At 28.9% G+C, this 25,399-nt stretch overlaps 1 protein-coding gene, 1 non-coding gene and 1 pseudogene across 2 annotated transcripts; all 3 read right to left on the bottom strand.

Annotated features, from left to right (window-relative positions):
- Nucleotides 1-496: 496 nt before the first annotated feature.
- Nucleotides 497-2,942, bottom strand: LOC113870338 (glycosyltransferase BC10-like). Its single transcript, XM_027506931.1, has 3 exons — nt 2,752-2,942; nt 1,892-2,556; nt 497-1,138 (listed from the first exon to the last, which is right to left on the bottom strand). Exons 2-3 carry the CDS (start codon nt 2,423-2,425, stop codon nt 497-499), a joined length of 1,176 nt encoding a protein of 391 aa, XP_027362732.1. The 5' UTR covers nt 2,426-2,556; nt 2,752-2,942.
- Nucleotides 2,943-9,611: 6,669 nt separating this feature from the next.
- LOC113870543 lies at nt 9,612-9,718 on the bottom strand. The gene has a single exon (XR_003505566.1). It is a non-coding gene; the product is annotated as a small nucleolar RNA R71 (small nucleolar RNA).
- A 9,753-nt stretch (nt 9,719-19,471) lies between these two features.
- LOC113870337 lies at nt 19,472-22,603 on the bottom strand (annotated as a pseudogene).
- Nucleotides 22,604-25,399: the final 2,796 nt, after the last annotated feature.

Raw genomic sequence — 25,399 nt, 5'->3', positions numbered from 1 at the left:
TGACCTTGTTACTTTAGAGGCGTCCAAACGCATTTTACTTTGCTTTTGCCCGCCAACTTTTTCTGTTCTAATTTGTTTAAGTTGAGCTTCCTGATACCGACGAACTTATTCAATTTGATGATCTTTGAATGTTAACTTAGGAAGATATGAAACCCAATACAAAGAAACTCAGTAACCGAGATCCATGGAGAATATGCTGGACTGTGATCGGAGAATGAGTTTATCAGAAGATGAAAACACTCACAAGATGGAAAGAATGAATTAAATAATCAGTTTTATTATTTGAACATTTAAAAATTAACATTGTTGATAACATTGTATATAATTATGTTTATTTTTAAATTTTTAATCCTTTTTATATATTTGTTATCTGAAAACATATTCTTCAAAATCGAAGTAGACGCGAGAAGATGTCTCTCTTTAAGGGCATTTACCCTTTCGTTTCATAATTATTAATTACTAGTGTGAGACCAATGCTTTTGTACATGTTAAAGTATTACAAGTGGAAGTGCATGACCCGTGGAGCAAACCTCATGAGCCTTGTCAATGAAGGGGGCAAGAATTTCCTTGCAAACAGAAAACAAACATCTGTGCTGTTTCCATTATACTCACATTTCTGATTCCTCAAATTCTCCAAGAACTCCACAGTAATCTCTGGTCTCACAAATTTAGCAGGGTGTAGCCCACCCTTTGACCAGTCAACCCAAGTCAAACTCCTATTTGAATTCCTCTCCCAAAACTTGATGCTAACAAATGTTGGCAGGTAATGCTCATCAGCATAACATGATTTCTTGCAGTACTCTTGAAAAACTGGGAAGTAGGTTCTATCTGATACTACTTCTAGTGCAAGATCTCTGTCCATTTCAAACCATTGAGACCCTTTTCTCCACTGTTCGAGTGTGACCATTGGCGACATGTGGATGTTGTAACGTCCACGTCCAACTGCACTAGGCTCATCATAAGCCATGACATAGTTTTGGGTAGAGTTCATCAAATAAGAGTAGATTGTTGAAAAGTTGAAGAGAGGGATGCATGATTCTGATATGAGAACAAATCGTTGGTTTGAGAAATCAAGAAGGGCATTGGCCAGCAGGCGACGCTCTGCTTCAATCATGTTGAATTTTCCCCATTCTACTTTCTGCATTATTATGTGAGTTAAATCAGATGAACAGCATTACTGTTTAAATGCTAATCACCGCTTCTTTCTAAATTGAGACAAAATGATGGATCTAGAATTAGATTTAAGTTTCTTAGATCTTTCGACCACATTTTCTTATGTTTATTCGATTCAAAATGGGAATGAGTAAATGCCATACGAGGCTGGCAAATGACTGCTATATTGGGTAGTTTTTAATCTCAAGGGGGGTTGATTGGGTAGATCAAGAAGTTTAAAATTTGAGAAGTTGTAACTCATAAGTTTAAAATCCTTTGCTCATTTTATTTTTAGTGTGTAAATGAGTCATCAAACTAAGGCTTTTATTGAATTAGATTTGTGGATCTCTTTAACCTAAAGCTTAGCAACAAAAAAAAAGTGTCATTTCTCTTTTATGATTAGTTTCTCTGTTTTTTTTTTTTTTTTTTTGGCAAGGATTCGTTTGAAAACCCTTTTTTTGTCACGGAAATGATATTCAAAGGCCAAAGAGGCACTAAAAGATATGAAGCAATTACATTTGCCCCCTCTTCTTTGTTCTGTTTTATTACCTTCCCCTTCCTCCTTCTTTGGGCTTACTTTATTTGTGCGTACTTTTTTTTATTTTTTTCGTTCATTTTTAGTTGTTCTTTCTATTAATCACCTTGCATATCTACAATAATTTTAATTCAATAGAATACTATTCATTCGGAATAAGTAATTGTGAATGTAAAAATGTAATTGAAGAATAAAGCAACTAACCTTACTGGGAATTCTCCTGCCATGAAACACTGGACTCTCTGGGTCTGATCCAATGTAAGATGGATTCGAATGCACGTAAATAGAGTAGTACCCTTTATGCCCTTTGAAGAATTTTTGCCACAAAGGAGCTAATGGCACAGGACCCCTTACCAAGAACAAGAAGGCCACCTTTGGAACTCGATCAAAAGGGTATTCATGGATCTTAGGGGTCATTGACGCTCTCCATAACAGTTCTTCATCACTCATACCATGCATCGCATGAAAAGGCCCAATAAACTCTTTCAATCCTACATGACTGAGGTTAGATAGTTTTGGACTTTCAATTGGAGGCAGCATTGGTTTGTGCAATGAAGAGAGTGAGAATTGAGAGAACTGTAGATTGAAGGTGCAGCTTTTAATATAGAAACTGATGATGACTCCAATGGTTATGCCAAAGGCCAAAAGGAGGAGATAGGGAAGGAAACGAAGCTGGAGATGAGCATTGAAATGCTTTGAAGCAGAATGTAATGGGTATTGATTATTTGAACTTTTCATTTTCGAAAGCTGAAGAAATTAAAAAAGGACAAATTCCCTAGTTTTGTTATCTGGGTATGAAGAATAACAATCTAAAAAAGACTTGTGGGGCTTTTATCAATCAAGGCTAACAAGTGCCAAAGTGGATATTCCTATGGAAGAGTTATTATAAGGATACATTTGGTACAGATCTGTCTAGGGCTTATGGAACAGGTGTAAAGTGTAATACTTTAAAATAAAGTTAATGAACAAAAATCAGCGGCAAACTTATCTTCTAATCAAAATATCTAAATAGTCATAAATAATAATGAAACAATCACAGAAAGGTCCATGGAATAAAGGATCACCAAGGTAAAACTTTTCCAATTTTGAGATGGACCCTTGAACGGGTGTGAGAGATATAAAAAGCTGTATAAGAGTTAGAGAGATTAAGGTCCTGAGTGCTTTGGATGGTTCAAATTTATGCTCAAGGGGATGCGGAAGCTGTCACATGGAGTTGGTGGCTTTGAAGATCACTCGATAAAAAAGCCCTTCCTCTTTTTCTCTCTTCACTTCTCAGTTTATAATTTATTAGCACAGAACCGTTATTTGGTTGTTTTGGAAACCTGTAGAATGGGATTAACTTCTGTTAGAAAAAGAAACCATTATATATTACACACACGTAGTTGGAACTTGGAAACAGCGACTATTGTGTTCAAACTTTAGAAGGAAATGCAAAATTTGTAGTCCAATAAAGACCAATTTACGTAGCCGCCACGCCTGTCATTTTTCTTGACCGTGACTTTGATTGATTGGTTGATGCTTTTGTCACATAAGAGTAATTAAGAGAACTGAATGGAATGGAGGCCAAACATACATAGGAGCATATTGAAGACTTTTCAACGGACTTAACGTTCGTAAGATCAAAGCCAAAAAATTGAAAATGATGTTACTCAATTAATAAAGCTAAAAAGAAAAATAATTTTTCTCTGAGTAATTGTCGCATCAAGCAAAAGTTGATGATAACATCAAGAGATACTTTAAAATTTATCAAATTTTGATTTTTTTCTGTGATTTTTTTTAATTTTCATATTCTTAATAAACAAAATTAACATATTTTAAAGAACTTAAAAATATATTTAAGTCTAACGTTAAAATAATATCAACACAGATTTTAATATAAACTCTGCTATTTTGATGTACCTTTAAGCTTTTAATTAGATATATCTTAAATATCCTACTTTTGCAAAAATTAGTCGAAGCATGTTTAGCACAGCTTGAAACTAATTTTATTTTTTATTTAATTAAACTTTAAATTTTGTTTTGAGTACAAATATAATCCACCAAATACCAACAATTATTTTTATCATAACCATAAACATACATTTGATTCGTTTGAGAAATGAAAGATGAAACAAAAACAAGAATAACTATTCTAAGGTTGAGTTAATAATAATGATAGGAATGCACAAAGAAAAAAATTATAATAAAGGATAAAATAGAAAAGGATAAAATGTTATTGCTCATTTAATTAAAAGATAATGTTTATTTTGTATATAATTTTATTTCAACGTAAAAAAATATTTTTAATCTGCCTTTTTTCTAGTTCTCTCTTTAGGTATGGTTGCATATTTTGCTTTTCAAATGGTTTATCTTATCTATGAAATAATTTAGCTAATTATAATTTACAAATTAATTAGAGAATAATCTCTTATCTTATATACAATATCATTCCAAAAAAATAATTAATTTTTCTTTTATTTTTCTTTCTCTTTTTCTTTCTCAAGAGAAAATTTATGATTATATGTATTATTATCGAAATGGACCATCAAATCAATAAATTAGTTCAACATATTATAATTTACAAATGAGTTGTTAAATTTATATTTAGTTACTTATTCTTATTCAATTTTTTAAAAAGAAGATGTAAAATAAAATTATAAATAGAAAATTTGTTTTATTTTCATTTACTAAAATAATAGTTATTTTTTGGGTGTATTAGAGGTTTGAGAAGTTATGTGTAAACAAAGGATTTATAATTTTTTTTATTAAAAAATTATAAAGGTGAGTGTTTGCAAGTTTTTACATTTGTTATATGTGAAATAATTTATTTTATTTAATAAAAAATTATAAAATAATAAAATCTTCTTAAGAGTTTGTGAAATGTCAAACAACATTAAGTTTATGTGTTTCTTCTTCTCTTTTGTTTTCTTTTTTATTGAGTGAGTGTTTCTAAGCATAAAAAATTCAAAGGAATTTTTTCTTTTCCCTTGATAATGGTGTCAAAGTTGATGGTTCATCTAAAGGATTGACTTGAATGCATATTCAAGTAAATTGGTGATGTGTTTGAGTTCCTAACGATGTGGGAGTCAAGTGACATGTACTATAAATACTTGTAATTAAAATGATTTAAAGACTTTTGTTGGAAGAAAAAATTACCTAATGAAAGAGATTCATACTTAAGGAAGAGATTGTTGAAGTTGAAGTAACAAGTATGAGCTAAGAACTCCAACATTAAGTAAGAATAAAGAAGTTGAATAATATAAATGATAAAGATTCACAACTTAAGAGCTTGAAAGTTTTAAGTTTCATGGGATTTATGAATCTACTTGTATGATTTAATTGTGACGGTTAATAGAAATCTCTCTAATATTTTAATCCCCTAATATATTACATCATTTTTCAAAGTTTATAATTTATGAATTTCTACCTTGATGGATTAGATAGATAAATCAACCAACGCCATAAATATTAATACAAAAAAATTATTACCTATTATTTTTATATTAAATATGCATGCTATGTTACATGTAGACACAGTTAAATTTAGAATTTTTATCAAATTAATCGGTAGTATAATAGGATAAATATTAGAAACTATATAATTTCATGGCAAATTCTTAATTTTTAATGAAATTGGTAGTTTTCTAACATAAAAGAATCTATTTTTAAATCTAAGTTCTATTTTATTAAAAATGTTTAAATAATTAGTGACTTTAATATTTTACATCATTTTAAGTATTTCAAAATATTTTTAAAATATTTCCTTCGACAAGACAGTTAAATTTTATAAATCTCAATTATAAGAATAAGAAGATAATAAAAGCCTAAGAAAAAAAAAATTGTATTTCACTGCCTAATTCTATCATGCAAATGAAGGGGTTGAGGCTTCAATAAAGTTAACTAGTGTGTGATTGGGTAAAGATGTTTTTTTCATGAAAAACAAACAAAACGCTCATTCCATCATTTTCTTACAAACAACCAGTGACAATATGTTTTTTTATCTTTTCTCTCAAGATCATAATTTTATTTTACTTAATATAAGAGTAAAGATGGAGAATATATAAGAGAGGGCACGATGCTGAAGATTGAATTTGCTAACAAAATTTAATAAAGCATAAAATAAAATTTTATTTATGATACAAAATAATTTTTTTATAAATAATATAAATTATTAAAGTATAAGTCTTATTAATTATAACATAATTAATATAAATATTATAATTATTGACTATCTTGAAATGAAGATTTTGGACCATATTTTAATATGAAAACTTATAACATAATCCTTAAATTATTGTTATAAATAAAAATTAAAGTGATTTTAACTTTTATGGTAACCAAAGTTTATTAAATATTAATAGTTTTGGGCGGCTGTATCGTAACTTTCCAAACGAAGAAGTTAGAATTATACTGAAGCTTCTAGGAAGAAAAATTGGCCATAAAGCATCAATCTCTATTTCATTGCGTCAATCTCAGCACGTTATTCACCTACAATTCTATGTGTCATTCAACTACTCACCTTTGAAGGTCACCTGCTAATCATTCGATCAGCAGTCTCTACGCAAAGGTTCGCATCCTACCCTTCATAAACTTAATGCCTCTAACATTGTCAGTGCAATCCCAGTATTACATCTGCAGAGAAGTAAGAGAAACATTCAAACACCAGAGACCTCCTAATCTTAATTTCTATTGGAAGTTCTATTTCTAATTATTCTTTCAAAAAGAAAATTGTATTTAATAGAGTCATACCCCTAAAAATAAAAGAATCAATTTTTTTTGAGATTATTGCAATCAAATCTGGTTCCTCGTTGAAGCTTTGCTATTTAGAAATGCAACATAACCGTCTCGTCAATTATCATGTTGGGATGTGCATGCCTGAAATTTATTCTATTATTTGGATCAGATGTGATGTGATTACTGTGCTCATTATTTAAATTTACACACGTAGCAGATTGAATGTTACCTTCAAGAACTATACAGTTATTTATTCAAATGCAACTTGTCTATAGTATATTTTAGTTAGCAAATTCGCTCCTGTGCCTACAAAATCTTGATACTTATGGGATTTGGAAATAGATTTGGGAAACTTAAATAAAAATCAATAATAATGAAAGGCGAGATATAACAATAGAGAGAATCATGAAGAGAAGAACAAAAACTTGCCATGGCTGACCGTGGTGCTTGACCCGGGATACAATTCCATAGATGGAGAGAAGGAGGAAGAAGACAAACAATAGCCCAGTTCACTCTGTTCCTTGTATTTTAAAAAACTGTCAAAAAGAAGTTGCGGTAGAGTTTTCTAAACACCGGTTAACAGACTTATATTTAGGCTTAAAATTTTTGACCCTTTCAATAATTGAAGGAACTAGAGAAAAATTATAGAACAGAAAATTTGTTTGCAAGAGTGTTTACTAATTATAGTCTGTTCGATTATAATTTTTTTTTCACTTCTAATTATCAAAATGCCATTGCTTTTTCACATTGTTTTCTTGTTTTTAAATTTTTTTTTACATGAGATGGAGAAACTAATAAAATGGAATTTTTAAAATAAAATAAAATAAAATACATTATTATAAATATGTCCTTTTCTATAAAAATTTCAAAAAATATTTTTTTATACTACATAAGTCACACTACTTTAAAACAATTTTAAATTTCATATTATGTAACTTAGTGATGCACCATTGTGCTAGTGTATAAGTCACACTAAATTTATACAACTTATGTGTAAATGCACTATTATATCTTTTTGGTACAACTTATACTTTAACACGATTGTTCTCGACATTTAATTATATATAAGTCGCCATGAAATAAAGCGACTTAAGCTAGGACATCTATTATATAAAAAAGTCAGCACAAAATTTTTATTATTACATAACATTCACCTTTGTAAAATAGTGTAATCTTAATAGAAATATGACTGAAAATTGTAATATTATTTCACTACAATAACAAAATTATAAATACCACATAAAGAGTTACTTTTTAGTAGTGTTTGACTGATCTATATAGTTGTCTATCGATCCATCAATTATTTATAGTTGCAAAATAATATATTGCAGTAATTAGGGCATGAAAATAGCATGCATCTAATGAAAATGTTGTACAAATTGCCCATTGATAAGTTCATATTTTGATATATTTTATGGCTTATATTTATACACTTAAACTCTATTTTATATATATTTACACTAATTATGTTATTAATTATCGCAGTTTAGCTGAAAGTTATTATTAGCTCATTATAGAGATATTTTGGATAAAAATTAGATATTTTTAGTCCTTGGAAGTACTATGTGAAGTTGAGTTTAAATTTTGAATTTAAAATTTAAACTTGGATATGAAGATTTGGAGCGATTCTGATTGTGGATAAAATTGATTTGAAAAGATAGAGCTCAACCAATTAGAAACTCAGGTCATAGCCTATATAAGGAGGCCTTATGCTCCATACTTGACACTCCTACTTTTACACACTTTCTTTCCCTTCTTAGTTCTATCTAAACTCATCTTTGAGAGTCATTGGAGACCATTGGTAAGGACGACAAGTTTCCTCTTAGAGTCTAAGCAAGTGATTGATCACCCCTTCGGAAAACGAGTATTCTCTTCATCTTCTACCTTTCTGGGTTTCTTTTGTTTGAATTTTCCTTTGTGGTTTTAAGTTTATTAATCACGTTCTTTGTAGTTTATTTTGTTATAAGTAACTAAACTCATAGCTAGGGCTATGACAGATCCTACTACAAACGTTATGTGATTTTTACTTTAATGTTGGTATTAGTTTTTCTTTAATGTTTGGTTTTATTCTATTGGATTATATTATGTATGTTAAGATTTGACCACCCTTAGCATTCCATAGTTAGTTGCATTATAGGCAACCGTACCACATGTAATTAACGAAACTATAAGATAAAACGAGATAAAGGACTAGATTAATCATACTTAATTTCTTTCTTTCAGCCGTTATGAAATTAACAAACTCATAGGGATGCTTTCTTGACCAATTACCTTGCATGATCATTGAGGTGTTTGCTCAGAGAAAATAATATTGACATTGCATGATCATTCGATGTTAATAGAACTAATTATGAGTGGTTGGCAAATATTTTGATACCAATATCTAGATTAAACTAATTAGAACATAAAGAAATGTAGTAGGTGAACCCATAAGTCTTAGTTTCATCTCATTTGATCTCTCTCATATATTGTATTACTGTTATTTTAATTTATTGTTAACATTCATCTCTATTTTTGGTCTATTACAATCTCGTTATGTTTAAACAATCGAATCAAGTTATTCTTGGTACTTAAATAATTTCTGTAGGATGATAACTTTGGAACTCTTTTTTACTTTTTGATGGGTACACTTGCCAACGAACAAATTTTTGGCCCAGTTGCCGGGGATTAGTTTTCAAAATAAAAAAAATCGAGTATTTGGTTGATTTAAACATTTTTATTTTTATTTTGTTTTATGCTCACTCGTTCTAAACCTATTGTAGAACTCGCTTTTGATTCAGAAATCAAGAAAATCGCACATAGACTAAGGAAGGAGTGTAGAGAAAAGAAAAAGATGGCAGAAGAACGATCAAACTTGGAGTACATGACACCCATTGTTGAGGGTAATGCCAAGAGTATTGTAGCACCTGACTTAGAGGCCAATAATTTTGAATTAAAGTCTGCCTTGATCAATCTAGTCTAGAACTCTACAATATTTTCGGGGCAACCTGACAAAGACCCTCACCTTCATCTGAAAATATTTTTTCGACTCACGGATACTATCAAATACAATGGGGTCACCAAAGATGCTATAAGGCTTCGCCTCTTTTCATTCTCTGTCATGGAAAGGGTGAACGCATGGTTCTTCACACTTCCATCTAATTTAATTACAACGTGGGATGGCCTGACACAACAATTCTTAACTAAATATTTTCCACCATCACTCTCTGCAAATTTGATGACAGAGATCTCCAATTTTTAACAATATGAGTCTGAATATCTGTTTGAGACGTGAGAGCGTTTTGGAGAACTTCTGAGGAGGTGTCCACATCATGGTTTCCCTGTGTAGAAGCAGATGCAGATTTTCTATGTTGGACTTTCATCTTCTAATAGAGCCACAATTGATGTTGCCGCTGGAGGATCCTTCTTATGCAAAGGGCCAACTACAGCCTAGACATTGATAGAAAATTTAACATCCAGTAATTTTCAATGACATACAGACCATCACAGAAGCAAAGAGAAGGAGGTCGCTCCAATCTATCAGGTACAAAAGTAGCGACATAATAACAAATAAGCTAGAAACTCTATCAAGACAAATGGAATTAATATTAAGAGCACAAGATCCATCAATAAAACCTCCAGAAACCAAGGAGATCAACTTCTTAAGCAACAACTACAATTCGGGATGGAAAAATAATCCTGCAAATTCTAATGTCTATCGTCCTCCCCATATACAAAATCAAGGAGCAAGACCAAAGGGAAAGGAGGCTCCTAGATTTTAGTCTAACTTTCAGGAACAAATGATGCAATATATGCATTATTTTGACAAGAGGATGAGAGAGCTTGAATCTAAGTTGGAACAGGAAAACCTTTAAATAGACCAACAAGCCCAAACAATAGACAGAAGGTTCTCTGAGATAAACTCTGATGTGAAAACTCAGTCATAAAAAATAAAGGTACAAATTCAACAACTTGCCAATCTTTTGAGTCAAAGAGTGATGGGAACATTACCATCTCAACCTGAACCTAATCTAAGAGAGCAATGCAATGCCATCACCCTTAGAAGTGGAAAGAAATTACAAGAATCGTAGAACAGAGGCTCATGCATGCCCATGTTTAATGAAAAGAATGTCCACAGTGATCGTACAAGCACTCTATGCTTACTGATGAGCGTGCCTGTACTATAATAGAAGCGCGCCCGTGCCTAGACAAAGCACGCCCATGTCAATGATAAAAGCATGATCGTGCATCTCCATGAGCAAAGTAGTGCTTTAAGCGCGAAGCCTGAAAAAGAAAAGAATGAAAAACCTCTTGTGCAGCAAAGGCCCTATGAGCTTAAGATACCTTTCCCACAACAGCTAGCTCCAAGCTCACCCTCCATACGATGAAGAGTTCAACAAGTTCTTAGACCTATTGGGTAAAGTGCACGCACATCGATATGCCCTTTATCGATGCCATATCCAAAATGTCTAAATATGCTAAATTTTCAAAGGAGATTTTGACCAACAAGAGAAAGCTGAGAGCACATGAAATTGTGAAGCTCACTAAGGAGTGCTCAGCTATACTCCTTAGAAAGCTTTCACCTAAGCTTAAGGATCCAGGGAGTTTTACTATTCCTTACACCATTGGAAAAACTCATATTAATAAGGCCTTATGTGATTTAGGAGCAAGTATTAACCTTATGCCTTATTCTATTTTCAGGAAACTTGAAATGCATAAACCTAAGCCGACTCTCATGTCACTTCAGCTAGCAGATAGGTCAATCACATACCCTAAAGACATAATAAAGAATGTATTTGTAAAAGTTGGAGAGTTTATATTTCCTACTAATTTTGTGGTGCTTGACATGGAGGAAAATGATGATGTCCCTATCATACTAGGGAGACCATTCTTAGCCACTACAAAGGCCATCATATATGTGCAAAAGAGAAAGCTCACATTAAGGCTAGATGATGAGGAAGTTGTATTTCAAGTTTTTAGTTCTCTATAGTACTCTTCTAGCTAAGAAACCTGTAACTTTGTGAGCACTGTGGATGTTGATTCTCCTACTCTAAATTTTGTAACGCATGGAACTCCAAGTAGAGGATCAAGGAAGAAGTCATCTCAAAAGAAGAAAAGACAAAAACTCAAACCATCTACTATTAAGCCTCATAACTTAGAGCTTAAATTTTTTTCTCTTTATTTTGATTCTTTTATTATGATTAATATTTCTGGTGTGACAAGACTGTGGAAAAGAAATTGTTGGGAAAACAACTACATATCAAGGGAGTCACCTCTGAGACTCATGCCTTTTTCCCACCATGATTTAACAGGACGTCAGGCTCGTGACGTAAAACAAGCGCTTACAGGAGGCAACCTGTGTTTTATTTTTTTTTCACTTTTATTTATTTTATGTTCTTGTTTTTCAGAACAGGATGGTTTTTCTATGCAATTTGTCTCACATTCAAGGAGTCCCTTTTACTTTATTTTTCTTGTCCTCTTTATCCTTACTTCTTCTTCTTTTCTCTAAACATTGAAGACAATGTTATGCTTTAAGTATGAGAGAATTCCATTATTACTTGTCTCATTACTTGCTCTAAAGTAATTTTCTGTGCCCCTATTTTGAGGAAATTTTGAAAATTTTATCTTAAGTAACTCAATTTTTTTTTTTGAAAATAATAAGAACATGATTGAGTAATATTCATTGAGTTTTGGAGTAAAAAAAAAATATAAATATATAAAATGATTTGAGATCTCTAATTTTTTGCTCTACATTAAACTTTAACCCGCATATGAGTTTTGATCCTTAAAGAGTATTTTTATTCTAATTTAATTGTATCTCTTTCCTCATTGCTTTGTGTGATTGTCTCCTTGAAATTTATGCTCTAGAACTTGACTTGTAACCAATTTGAAGCTACTCCTTTTGATTGCATGTTTTAAATATGATTGAGACATATTAGGATTATTTTTTTCTTGGCCTTCAACATGTTTGAGAAAGATATACAACTAGTTATCCACTTTGAGCTTTATTGATTTTTCTTGGTCCTTTATATTAAAATTATGAAATATTTTGTTGACCTTGGGTTTGTAACTGGAGCAATTAAGTTGTTGGACTGTTAGACAAATTCTTCTCTATACCTCTTATGTGAAAAGAAAAAAAAGAAAAAAAAGTGTAAGTTGCAAAAGAAAAAAATAGTAAAAAGAAAAGGAAAAAGGGTTACATTTGAATGAAAGAAAAAAGGAGTAAAGAAAGTGAAAATATAAACTTCAAGAGTTTCATTTATAAACCTGGGGGATATTTGTGATTGTTTTAATTAAGTTAACCCTTTAGGTATCTTGTTCCTTCATTTATCTCATCTTAATTATTATAACCTTTTGGCCACATGATTTTTAATTGCATTCAATTGATTTAGTGGAGAGTTGGTTTACTGTCAAGCTTATGGTAGTATATTTCTTCTTAGAGGGACTGAGCGTTTTCTATTTTTATCCTTATACACTAAAAGAGAGAAAGGGGAGTAGAGTATCACAGTTTGATGATCGAGCAAGAAGATAGAGAATATACAATTTTAAATATCTTTTGATCACTTGAACTCAGTGATCTTTGTATCTCTGGTGTTTTGAGCTTCTTATTTTAATGATATGTTTCAAATTATTCCTTTATTCTTTAGCTGGGGTTTTTGCTTGAGGGCAAGCAAATCTCAAGTATGAGGGTGTTAATAAGCTTATATTTTGATATATCTTATGACTTATATTTATACACTTAAACTCTATTTTATATATATTTAGACTAATTATGTTATTAATTATTGCAGTTTAGCTGGAAGTTGTTATTAGTGCATTATAGAGATATTTTGGATAAAAATTAGATATTTTATTCCTTGACAGTGCTATGTGAAGTTGAATTTGAATTTTGAATTTAAAATTTAAACTTAAATATGAAGATTTGGAGCGATTCTGATTGTGGATAAAACCAATTTGAAAAGATAGAGCTCAACTAACTGGAAACTCAGGCCACAACCTATATAAAGAGGACTTATGCTCCATACTTGACACTCCCACTTCTACACACCTTCTTCCCCTTCTTAGTTCTACCCAAACTCATCTTTGAGAGTCATTGGAGACCATTGACAAGGACGACAAGCTTCCCCTTGTAGTTCAAACAAGTGATTGAGCGCTCCTTCAGAGAATAAGAATTCTCTTTGTCTTCTACCTTTTTGAGTTTCTTTTGTTTGAGTTTTCCTATGTGGTTTTAGGTTTATTAATCACGTTCTTCATAGTTTATTTTGTTATGAGTAACTAAACTTATAATTAGGGCTATGGCAGATCCTATTACAAATTTTATGTGATTTTTACTTTAATGTTGGTATTGGTTTTTCTTTAATGTTTGGTTTCATTCTATTGGATTATATTGTGTATGTTAAGATTTGATCATCCTTAGCATTCCATAGTTAGTTGCATTGTAGGCGATTGTACCACGTGTAATTAATGAAACTATAGGATAAAACGAAATAAGGAGCTAGATTAATCATACTTAATTTCTTTCTTTCAGCCGTTATTAAATTAACAAACTCATAGGATCTTCATACTTTATTGATCAATTACCTTGCATGATCATTGGGGGTGTTTGCTCAGAGAAAAGAATATTGACATTGCATGATCATTGGGTATTAATAGAACTAATTATGAGTGGTTGACAAATATTTGTATACTAATATCTAGATTAAATTAATCAGAACATAAAAAAGTGTAGTATGTGAACCCATAAGTCCTAGTCTCATCTCATCTGATCTCTCTCATACATCGTATTATTGTTCTTTTAATTTATTGTTAACATTAAGCTCTATTTTTAGTCTATTACAATCCCGTTACATTTAAACAATCAAATCAATCTATTCTTGATACTTGAAAATAATCTCTGTGGAACGATAACTTAGGAACTATTTTTGAAAATCCTTTATTACTTTTTGATGGATACACTTGCCCACAAACACTCATAGTGATTGGATAAGGTGTGATTAAGTATACTATTTATCCAAATTTTAGTAATAATGATATGAATATGATGTTTAATTTTCAAATTCGATTTCCAAAGATTTGCATAATGAAAATATTTGTAATGTTGTAAGAATGTCAATTTAGTTTAGGAGATTCTAATTTGCAAGATTTAGTTGTTGGGACACGTGCTCCCTAACAAGTTGACATAAATAATTTTGAACAACAAAGAGGAAATGTTGGTGATATTGTGGCTAGTGCAAGCTTTGCAAAACTTCCTAAACCGTTCAACGGTCAGCCTATTGCTAGTTTTGATTGTTCAAATCAGATTGAGCATATGGAAGAAGAGCAATTTGATGTCTTATACCAAATGAAATTGTTGAAAAATTTGACAAAAGATAGCACAATCTCATTTTTAATGACAACTTAGTCAATACTCAACATTGAATTTTGATGCAATGATATGGAGTAATGTTGATGTGTTCTTAAGTGAAGTTAATAGATATCACAATCTCAAGAGAGCACTAATTAGCAAGTGTATTAGTATTATTGTAGTAAGTTGTAAAATAATTTTATAATTTATTTGAGTCTCAAGTATTGTCCTCAGGGATCAGATCTTTCAATTATCACTTCATAAATCAATAACTAGTTGAGTTAAATGAAATTTGGAAAGGTTTTGAATCATTTAACAATTGAAGTAAAATGTGTAGTAAAATGCAAAGCTTTAGTAAAACAGAGCTATGAATTTAGATTTGTAAAGATATATGGAATGAAGTTAAGACTGATTTCACCTCTTTATCAATTACAAAAAGGAATGAGATCTGAACTCTAAGTTCCTTAATTGATTGATAATCAATTTCTTTAGATTAATCAATGTTCAATCCCTTGACTCGTTGATCCTAATATTCAATTAACTACTCTAATTCTTATTCTTTAGGTATAAATCAATCAAATATTGCATTAGGCATTAGAAATTAAGAGATCACAAGATCATGAATACTTCTCTCTAAGATATCAATAACATTGACATTCAATTCAAATTTGAGAAATTAACTCAACTTCCATTGATGAAAATTCTCTAGGTTCAATTCAATTAAATAGCTAATCTAAGAATTATATGAAGAATATAATTAAATGTTCAATACAATCAAAGTCTTAAAATCCAGATCCACAATCAATTTATAATATCAAAATCGAATCCATTAATCTCTAACAAAAATAAATCAGAACATATTCTTAAAAGAAAAAGAAAAAGTAAAAGAAGAAGAGCTGCAAAATTTCTTCATAATTCCAATTCCTAGCCTGGATTCCTCAAAGTTACCCCATTCTCCCTCTCTAAGGATGGAAACATGTCAGGCCAGGTCAGGCTTTACCTTAAACAGGCTTGACTTATAACATAATTATTAGGCTTGAGTCTGGCCTGTTACCTGTTAAAGACTTTATTTTTAGCCTAGCGTGACCTGTTTAGATGGCCTGATCTGGCCTGAAGCCTGTTAACAAAGCCTGTTATAAAAAGAAAATCTTAATATTAATAAAAATATAAATATTTTATTGTTAAATTAGTTTATATATATTTTTACTTTTTATCTGTGTTATTGATAATTATTAAATAATTGTAATAATTTTATAAATATTTTTTAAAATATTATTTGAGCATTAATTATAAATGTTTTATATTAAATAAATTTTAATTATTATTTTTTGATTTATTTTTAAAATTATTAAAGATTTTAGTTTTTTTTAGGATCATATTTTATTTGTTTAAAGACATCTTATATTTAATAAATAAAGTCACAGGAAACACATAAAATTGATCACAAAAAATAACATTCACATAATTTGTTAAATCAAACCTCTAATAAAATGCTCACCCGTAACCCAGCGGATAAAGTATATTACATAGTCCGTTTTAAGGATTGGTAACTTATCCATTCAATGACTTTGGCACCGGACGTTCCCAAAATGGGTACTGTAGTCTCGGGTCGGGTGAATTCAAGAAATAACTCTTCACGTGCGAAATTATAGAGGGTCCCCTTTAAGATCAAACAATTCCATCGAATTGAGTATGATTGTATGTGTAATAGCATCTACTATATCAGGAATATCAATGAACCCGATTATTGAAATTGCTCAGGATTCCTCACTTCTTTCTCTCATTCAAACCCGATTATTATATTTTAAAAAATAAATAAATTTAAATTCAATGTAATATATATATATATATATAATGAAAATAATAATAACTATTATATTAAAAAATAAAATAATTACAAAATATTTAATTTTATTTATTTCATTAATTTGTTATTTTAAATTAACAAATACACATAAAATTAACAACACTATAACATTAATATAATATAAAAAAATATTACTGATACAATAAATTAAAATATATAATTATATATAAAATATAAATTGATAAATTATCTAATAATTTAAATTTTTATTTATGTAAATATTTATGAATTATTAAATTTCAAATGTATGTTAATAAATTTATTAAATTATTAAAGATTTTAATTATTTTTTATGATAATTATATTTTGTTTGTGTAAAAATATCTTATATTTAATAAATAAAATTATTGTAAATACATAAAATTGATAACAAAAAATAATATTCAGAAAATTTGTTGAATCAGCTAACAAAAATTATTATACTTAAAAAAGTAAATAAATAGTTATTGTAAAAATTATAGGTAAAAAATATTTATATTACAAAATTTAAGAATGTAAAAAAATAACATATGAGTATAGTAAAAATTAATAAAATTTATATTTAAATTAAAATAACTTATATTTCTAAATTTTATCTTAATAAAAAAATATATAATAAAATTTAATATATATATATATATATAATGACAATAATAATAACTATTAAATTAAAAAAAATAATTATAAATTTTTTTATTTTATTTATTTTATTAAATTAAGAAATATACGTAAAATTAACTACACTATGACATTAATATAATATAAAAAATATTACTAATACAATACATATATTATAAATTGATAAATTAATTAATAATTTAATTTTTTATTTATATTTTTTTATAAATATTTATTAATTATTGAATTTTGAAGGTATATTAACAATTATATTTCTTAAGAAAAAAGCTATTTACATCTATGTCAAATTCATGAAAAATAGTTATTTAAAATTTGACATATTTATATTTAGGTATATTGTTGTACGTTGTGTATATGGTATGTAAAAGTTTTTTATATGTACTTTACTCAAAAAATTTATACTAATAAAAATAAAATACATATTAAGTTACAAAAAGTATATATTCTTATATATAATTTATTTAAAATTATATTATTTATATTATTTACTATATGGTCCTATTATATATATATATATATATTTATTGTATATGAAATTTTTTATTTTATTTTTCTATCATTTTTTTATAAAATTTTAGTTTTGAATAAAATATAATTCATATTTAAAGAATTTTTATTTATTATACATAATATATTAATATAATAATTAAATAGTAATAATAATAAAATTTAGAATATAAAAAATATATTAATATAATATTGTTATTTCATTTTTTAATTTTATTTTGTTCGATTTTGATTGCTTCTTATTCTTGTTCAAAAATTTAAGCACTCTTTAACTTATTTAAATGTAACAAATATGATAATTTATTATTTAAAAAGTATAATTGTGTATAAATATTTTTAATTTTTAATAGAATATAATTTCTATTTATTATAATTATAAATAAAAAATTATAACACAATATATTAATTTAATATAACAAAATTAAAAATATATTATTAAATAACTATTATTTAAACATGTTTTAACAGCTGTATTTTTAAATTATATATATATATATATATATAGACCTACTTGTCAGGCTTAACAGACTTTAAAAATAACTCAAACCTAACTTGTTTACTTAAACAGGCCTTAAAAAAGCCTAAGCATTGTTTGTTTATTAAAAAAATTAGACTAGGCCAGGCATAAACAGGGCTTGCAGCCTGACCTGTTTCCATCCCTATCCCTTCCTAACTCTCCTAAGGTATAGAAATAAAAAAATGAAAAAAGATTTTCAATTTCTAAATTGAGTTCGTATTTATAATTTTTCTGCCTTTTTGGCATAATTACTGTGAGTGCATGATCATTTATAATTTTTTTTTCAGAATTTAGCATGCGCATGTTCACTTTGAGTGTATAGAGTGAACACGCACAACTCCCTTCAAGTCATAGCTTTTTGTACTGATCACTTTATGTGTAGAAAGTAACCATGCGCAAAGTGATCACTTTCTTTACGAATATTGATCACGTGCAAGGTATTTTTGTCTAACAGACTTACTCGTGTTCACTACGAGTGCACAAAGTAAACACGCGCAGCTCTTGTTGTGGTAATAGGCTTTGAAGTGTTCAATTTATGCAAAAATAGTGAACACTTTCATTCCTGCTTTTGAACAAAGGCTTTGTAGTGTTCACTTTGAGTAAAAATAGTGAACACTTTCACCATATTTTATTGAATTCACTCCAAAGCTGTCACTTTATGCATAAATAGTGAACACTTTCATTCTTCTTCATGAATAAGGTCTTTGTAGTGTTTACTTTATACAGAAATAGTGAACACTTTCATTCTTTATTGCTAGATTAACTTCAAAGTTATCACTTTATGCACCAATAGTGATCACTCCCATTATACAACTTTGAATTCTTCATTCTTTTTGTCCAGATTTGTCACTTTTTTTTTATTTTCTCTTCTTGAATCCTTACCCTCAAGACTCTTAGTTTATAATCTTCTACAAAACTAGTTCAATCAACAAAATTACATCAAAATTCTATTAAATTCACACAATTTGAGTTATTAAAGACAAAAATTGACTTTATTGAATATTTATATATTTTTGTGTAGTTTTTACCTTCCTAATTACCTTTTTTTAATAAAAAATAACATAAAAAACTACGTAAAAACATAATAAAATTTAAATTTATCAGTAGAATTGTAAAAAATATTAGTTTGAACTTTACTGTTAACTACTTCAATTTAATAGTAATAAAAATATATGTCCTACTAAGACATAATTTGTAGAGAACAAATAGAACTGGAAGTAAGACAATTGTTTAGGGGTAAGAAAATTATTTTATTTATAATCAGGAGTTATAATCACTCAAATGTAAGAGCCATTTAAAATAAACTCTAGAATCAAATTTATCTGCAAATACAAATTCACTAATTACTTACATACAGTGTGTCTGAGTATGGCATAAAATTAACTCTAAATTAGTATTTTTTGGCAATTTTTGGAAATTCACACTTAACCACAAAAAATTCACATAATTCCCTTTCATGTTAATCTAGGACGATTCACAATGCTAAGATATCATGACCATTCATTCAATGTGCATCCACTAAAAGCCAACCATCCTTCCTAGTAGGGTTGTAAAATGAGTATTTGTGAATTTCAATAACGTCGAAAAACAGAGATTTACTTGTACCAATTGCCTATTAAAAAACCAGTAATATAATTTTCATTGTAACAAAAAATTAAGAGTGCACTGTAGTCATTACTTATATTAGCTGCAGCTTTACTTCGTCGAAATTGATTCACATGTTTGTGATGCAGGGAACGATGAATGTGTCGAGAATGAAGAAAGGAAAGGTTTGGGTGGTACTCGCAACAAGTCAATGCTTGCTTCCATCATTTCCACTACTTTACTCATTGCGGGTCGATTGGAAGGGTCAGTTTGTATGCACCACAAGCTGACTATTGTCATTTTTCTCACCATTTCTTTATCACCTTGGTTTTTAATACATCGCAATTGTAGTTCTTGATTTAATTCAAGATGGTTGTAGATCCAATTTGGAAAGTAATTTTCACTTGAAAACTCTACTCTGCTATCATTAGTTTTCTCTCTAGCACCAAGCATTTCCAAGACCATCATTCCATAACTATAGACATCAGATTTATGTGACACCCCACCAAAATTTCTGCAGAACACCTCAGGTGCAATATATCCTGCAGTGCCCCTTGCAACCATCATTGATATAATACTTTTTTCTCTTGGACATATTTTAGCAAGCCCAAAATCTGATATTTTTGGGCAAAACAACTCATCTAGCAGTATATTATGAGGTTTTATGTCAAAATGCAAGATTTTAGTGTTGCAACCCTTGTGCAAATACTCCAATCCTCGAGCAACACCAATAGCAATATTGTACATAGTTTTGCTATTTAGTGTGAGATGAAGCCTTGAAGGATCTTTCTCTTCATATATGAACTTCTCAAGAGATCCATTTGGCATATACTCGTATATGAGAACTCTTTTGGAGCCTTCCAAACAAAATCCTAGTAAACTGACAATGTTAACATGAGATGTCATGCTAATACTAGCAACTTCATTGATGAATTCTTCTCCGTCACCTTTTAATTTACTTAAAATCTTCACTGCCACAAGACTTCCGTTTTGTAACCTTCCTTTGTATACACTACCATATCCTCCTTGGCCTAATTTGTTTTTGAAGGAGTTGGTCATTTTCTTGACCTCCAAATAACTGTACCTTTTGGCTGAAAGATGTCCATGCTGCTTCAGAAAATTCTCAATCATAAGGTAGGTGGGATTCACCTTGTGGCAATAATATTTTCGTAAGATGCAAGCCAAGACAATCAAAACTCCCAGTGCTCCAGTAACAGAAGTAGCTGTAGAATTTATTTTATTGAGAAGTTAAAATGACAAGCAATATATATATATATATATATATATGTATGTATATAATTGATAAACAATTTACGGACAATTTTATTTTAATGTCTAATATACATTTTTAAATTATAAGTAAATGTTAATCATAAAATTACATATCTATAAATATTCAATTTATTTAAAACTTGACATGCATAGTTAACATAAACATATAATCTTATTCAACGGTTGGATTGTTAAAAGTCAATATTTATAAAAGAGTTATTAATTGGAGTAACAAAGAGATTTAACATACTATGTAACAAGATTAACCAATAGTTTGCGAAAGATTTATCTGTGAGATCAAAATTAAATCATTGGCAAAGATAATCAGAAGCAGAAAACGTTGTACCTGTTGCTACCACTATCTTCACCTTTTTATTAGATTTCTCTGCAAAACGTAAAAATAAATTGGGAATAAAAACAATAAACAACAATAAGTAAATGGTAGAACCATAACTAGAAATAGCCACGGTAGTTTGGACCTACATTAAATCCAGTTTCTTCATGCTGCCGCAGGATTACAACTAATAAATTATTGGCTTAGAAACAAACCATATTAAACTCTAGCAGATAGAATTTGGAATATTTATTTGCTATTCAAACTCTTTTTCATGTAAGTAGTTGGTTTAAATGATACATTCTTAGTTTCCCTTAAATTTTGAATTCGAGCCTTGTGTATGAAAACAATTAGAATTTCACTGGAAGAGTTAGTCTCACCAATAATATGAATGATTTTAACTTGAACAGGATTGTTTCTCATAGATGATACTTAAATTGGAAAAAAAAAATGCATTTTCCATGTACACACAAAGTACCTTGTGCACAAAAGAACACTCCTTTGTTGTCGAGTTGACACTGGCCCCTTCTGAGATAATAACAAGAAGAACAAGCAGGAGATACGTGTACTTGGATAGGAATATCAGCCGATACATAATCAAAGAGTTTTTGAGGATCAGGAATAAAACCCGCATCTCTGATTGGTAGCCGAACCATTCCACATGCTTTAAAATACTGATAATTGTTGTTGGAATTAGAACCAAGGGACTCATCATCCACATCCATATTTGTGGTGCGATAGAATATGTCATTATCTGGGCATATTGTAGATTTATAGAAGGTTGAAGGAGGGGTGACATGAAGGGTGCGATTGCATATGAATAGTGTAACATTTGTGAAGTGAAATGAAAAGAAAGAAGTGGCACCTAAAGTGTAGTTTTTACTGAAGACCCCACAACTTCTGGACAACAAATGGTCATGGAAATCTTGATCTTCGAACAATATGGTCTTCTCATCACGTGTGACATAAAACCATTTTTCGTTGTTCTTAACGGTTTTAACCGCATCTGGGTCACGATCTTCACAACCATGTATCACCAATAAGCCACAGTGGGGGTGTTTGGTGTCAGTGTAAGGGAAATGCATAGTGCCAAGGTCCCCACAATGAAACGAAGGAGGACACTTTCCATTTGCGGCTAACACAAGGGTAGAAAGGAAGAGGATGCAAAACACTTTATTCATGACCTTCTCCAATGTGATCTACTTTTGTTACCCTGCTGTTTGTAATTTAATCTAAATTTTAAAAGTATAAGCAATTGAAAGACTTGAAAGTGGGCATTTAATGAATTGTGTGGTGTGTCATGTGTTGGGTCAGTGTGTTGACTTTGAACAAGTTAGCGAAGACTACAGCACGTCGTTTGGACTTGTAACCCGTCCTAGGTGAAGAACGATCTCTCTCATCTAGAACAAAATACAAGGCAAGGGCCAAAAATTAAATAAATTTTGTTATATACATAATGAGTTTTTAATACATTGAATAAATATTTTTAATTTAAAAAATTAAGATTGTATACTAAAGTATTAAAGAAAACGTATATAAAAGAAAAATGAAGACTCCATTTCACAATATATGAACAAAGAAATTATACGTTTAAAATTATTTAAAAAAGAGTGTGAATGAGATATTTTTTGTATTAACAATTAGAAATTTCAAAATTAACTAAATTTAAGTAATAATTTTTTAAAAATGACAAAATATGAAATGTTAAATATAAGTCTCACACTTGTGATAAATACTTAAAAGTGAGAATTTTGTCATTAATTAAACATGATTTAAACAATATAACATCTTAAACAAAAAAAGTTATACAATACATTAGGAAAAAAATTTCATATTTAAAAGAGTAAAAGCTTAAACAAATGGTAGGCTTCAAATCAATGATCTTTTATCTTAAATTTACTTCATTTTAATTGAATCAACAAAAATCTTGTTTAAGCTAAATAACTTAAAAGCTCTTTTCACTTGCTTAGGAGAAATTCACGATGATTTTTTTTTCGCTTAAGTTCTATTTTAGTGACTTAAGTGAATTTTTTTCATTTTAACAAAAATATACTACAAGCTGTTGTTCTTATTAAAACAATTAAGAATCTAAATTTGAAAACTAACACTTTTAAGTGCTGAGAAAAAAAATATCAAAATTTATGACCAATAAATCTAAATATTTTAATCAAATACTGACAAAAGAAGTCACCATTTTAGTCCCAATGTTTTTAGAACAAAATAATTTTTTTCCCTGAATTAAGTAAAATTATATTTTAGTGTCTAATATATGTTATAATTATTGATAATTTTAATTTATGCTATAATCTAAAAAGTTACATGACATAACAAATAAGTTAACGCTTTAAAAGAGGAAAAAATAAGAGAAAAAAAAATAAAAAAATAAAGTAAAAAAAATTTGTATTCAAATAAGAAAAAAATGATAAAAAATTAATTCTACTTATTTAGATGAATAAAAAAGAGTACAGAAAAAATAATTGATTTGTATTAAAAATATTCATAAAAATTAAAATAATTTTTTAAAGAATTATGTGTAATTTTTAATATTATTTAAGTTTGTAAAAAATAAAAATATTTATGCCCGTCTCCTTTTTTTTTTACTCCTCTTTTTTCACTCCTTCACTATTTCACTATTTATTTTCCATAATTTTAAAATGAGATTATTTTATGGTAAATCTTATAGAAGACAATCTCTTTCATTTTTTCGTCACTTCCTTCTATACCTCTTAAATTCACTTTATCTAAATAAAGTGTAAGTTCATATGTTAATCAAATATATGTGACATGTGTCATGTAATAATTATGTGTTAGAATATCAACTCAAAATTCATAAAAATTATAGGTCTCATATTATTTTAGTTTCTAAAAAATTATTAATTGAATTAATTTTTAAACAATCTTTTTATGACCTAATTAATTAGTCAAATATTTTTTAAATATCAATTTAATCAATCAAGGATTTTTTGGAGACAAAATTTAATAGATTTTGAAAAACAAGAAAAGAGTTTCTACCTATGTCATATTGTTACGTCATTGTTAAGTTTCATCTGTTGCATTCATCTGGTATTTAACATGTCAACTCAGTATATCATTAGAGCAATTAAAACATGAGAAATGATAAAAACTAACAAATAATTGATGGGTTAGGAGTGTTTATAATCTACACTTATTTTTATTTTATTTTTACTCTTGTTTGATGCGAGACTTTGAGGGATAACACATAAAACCTAGTCAAAATTAATGAGTTTATAGGTCTTAGTGACATCGTATGTAGAGTGTCACAAAGCTAAAAGAACACTAACTAGCAAGTGTACTAGGTAGTTATAGCAAGTAATAAAATTTGGAATTTAGTTTGAGTCCCAAGTATCGTCTTCAAGGATTAGTTCTATCAATTATCACTTCACAAATCAATAACTAGTTGAGCTAAACAAAATTTGAAGTGTTTTGAATCATTTAAGAACAAAAGCAATAAACTGTAGAAATAAAAAAATAACAGCAAAATATAGTGACAAATTTAGAAATAAAATGATATGTGAATGAAGTTATTACTGATTTCACCTCTTTATCAATTGCAAAACTAAAGTAGATCTAAACTCTAAGTTCCTTAATTGATTGATGATCAATTTCACTTATTTAATCAAAGGACAATCCCTTGCCTCAATGATCCTAATATTCAATTAACTACCCTAATTCCTTATATGTAAATCAATCAAACATTGCATTAAGTATGAGAAATTAAGAGATCATAAGATCACGAACTCTTATCCCTAAGATATCCATAACCTTGACATTCAATTCAGATCTAAGAAATTAACTCAACTTCCATTGATGAAAATCCTCTAGGTTCAATTCAATTGAATAGCTAATTCAAGAATTGCATTAAGAAAAGAATTAAACATTCAATACAATCAATATCTTAAAATCCAGATTCACAATCAATTTACAATATCAAAATCGGATCTATTAATCCATAAGAA

The sequence above is a fragment of the Abrus precatorius genome, unplaced genomic scaffold (genome assembly GCF_003935025.1).
Source record: "Abrus precatorius isolate BTA unplaced genomic scaffold, Abrus_2018 Scaffold6, whole genome shotgun sequence".
Lineage (NCBI taxonomy): Eukaryota > Viridiplantae > Streptophyta > Magnoliopsida > Fabales > Fabaceae > Abrus > Abrus precatorius.
The sequence above is the reverse complement of the archived record's forward strand: the minus strand, read 5'-3'. Positions and strand labels throughout refer to the sequence as shown.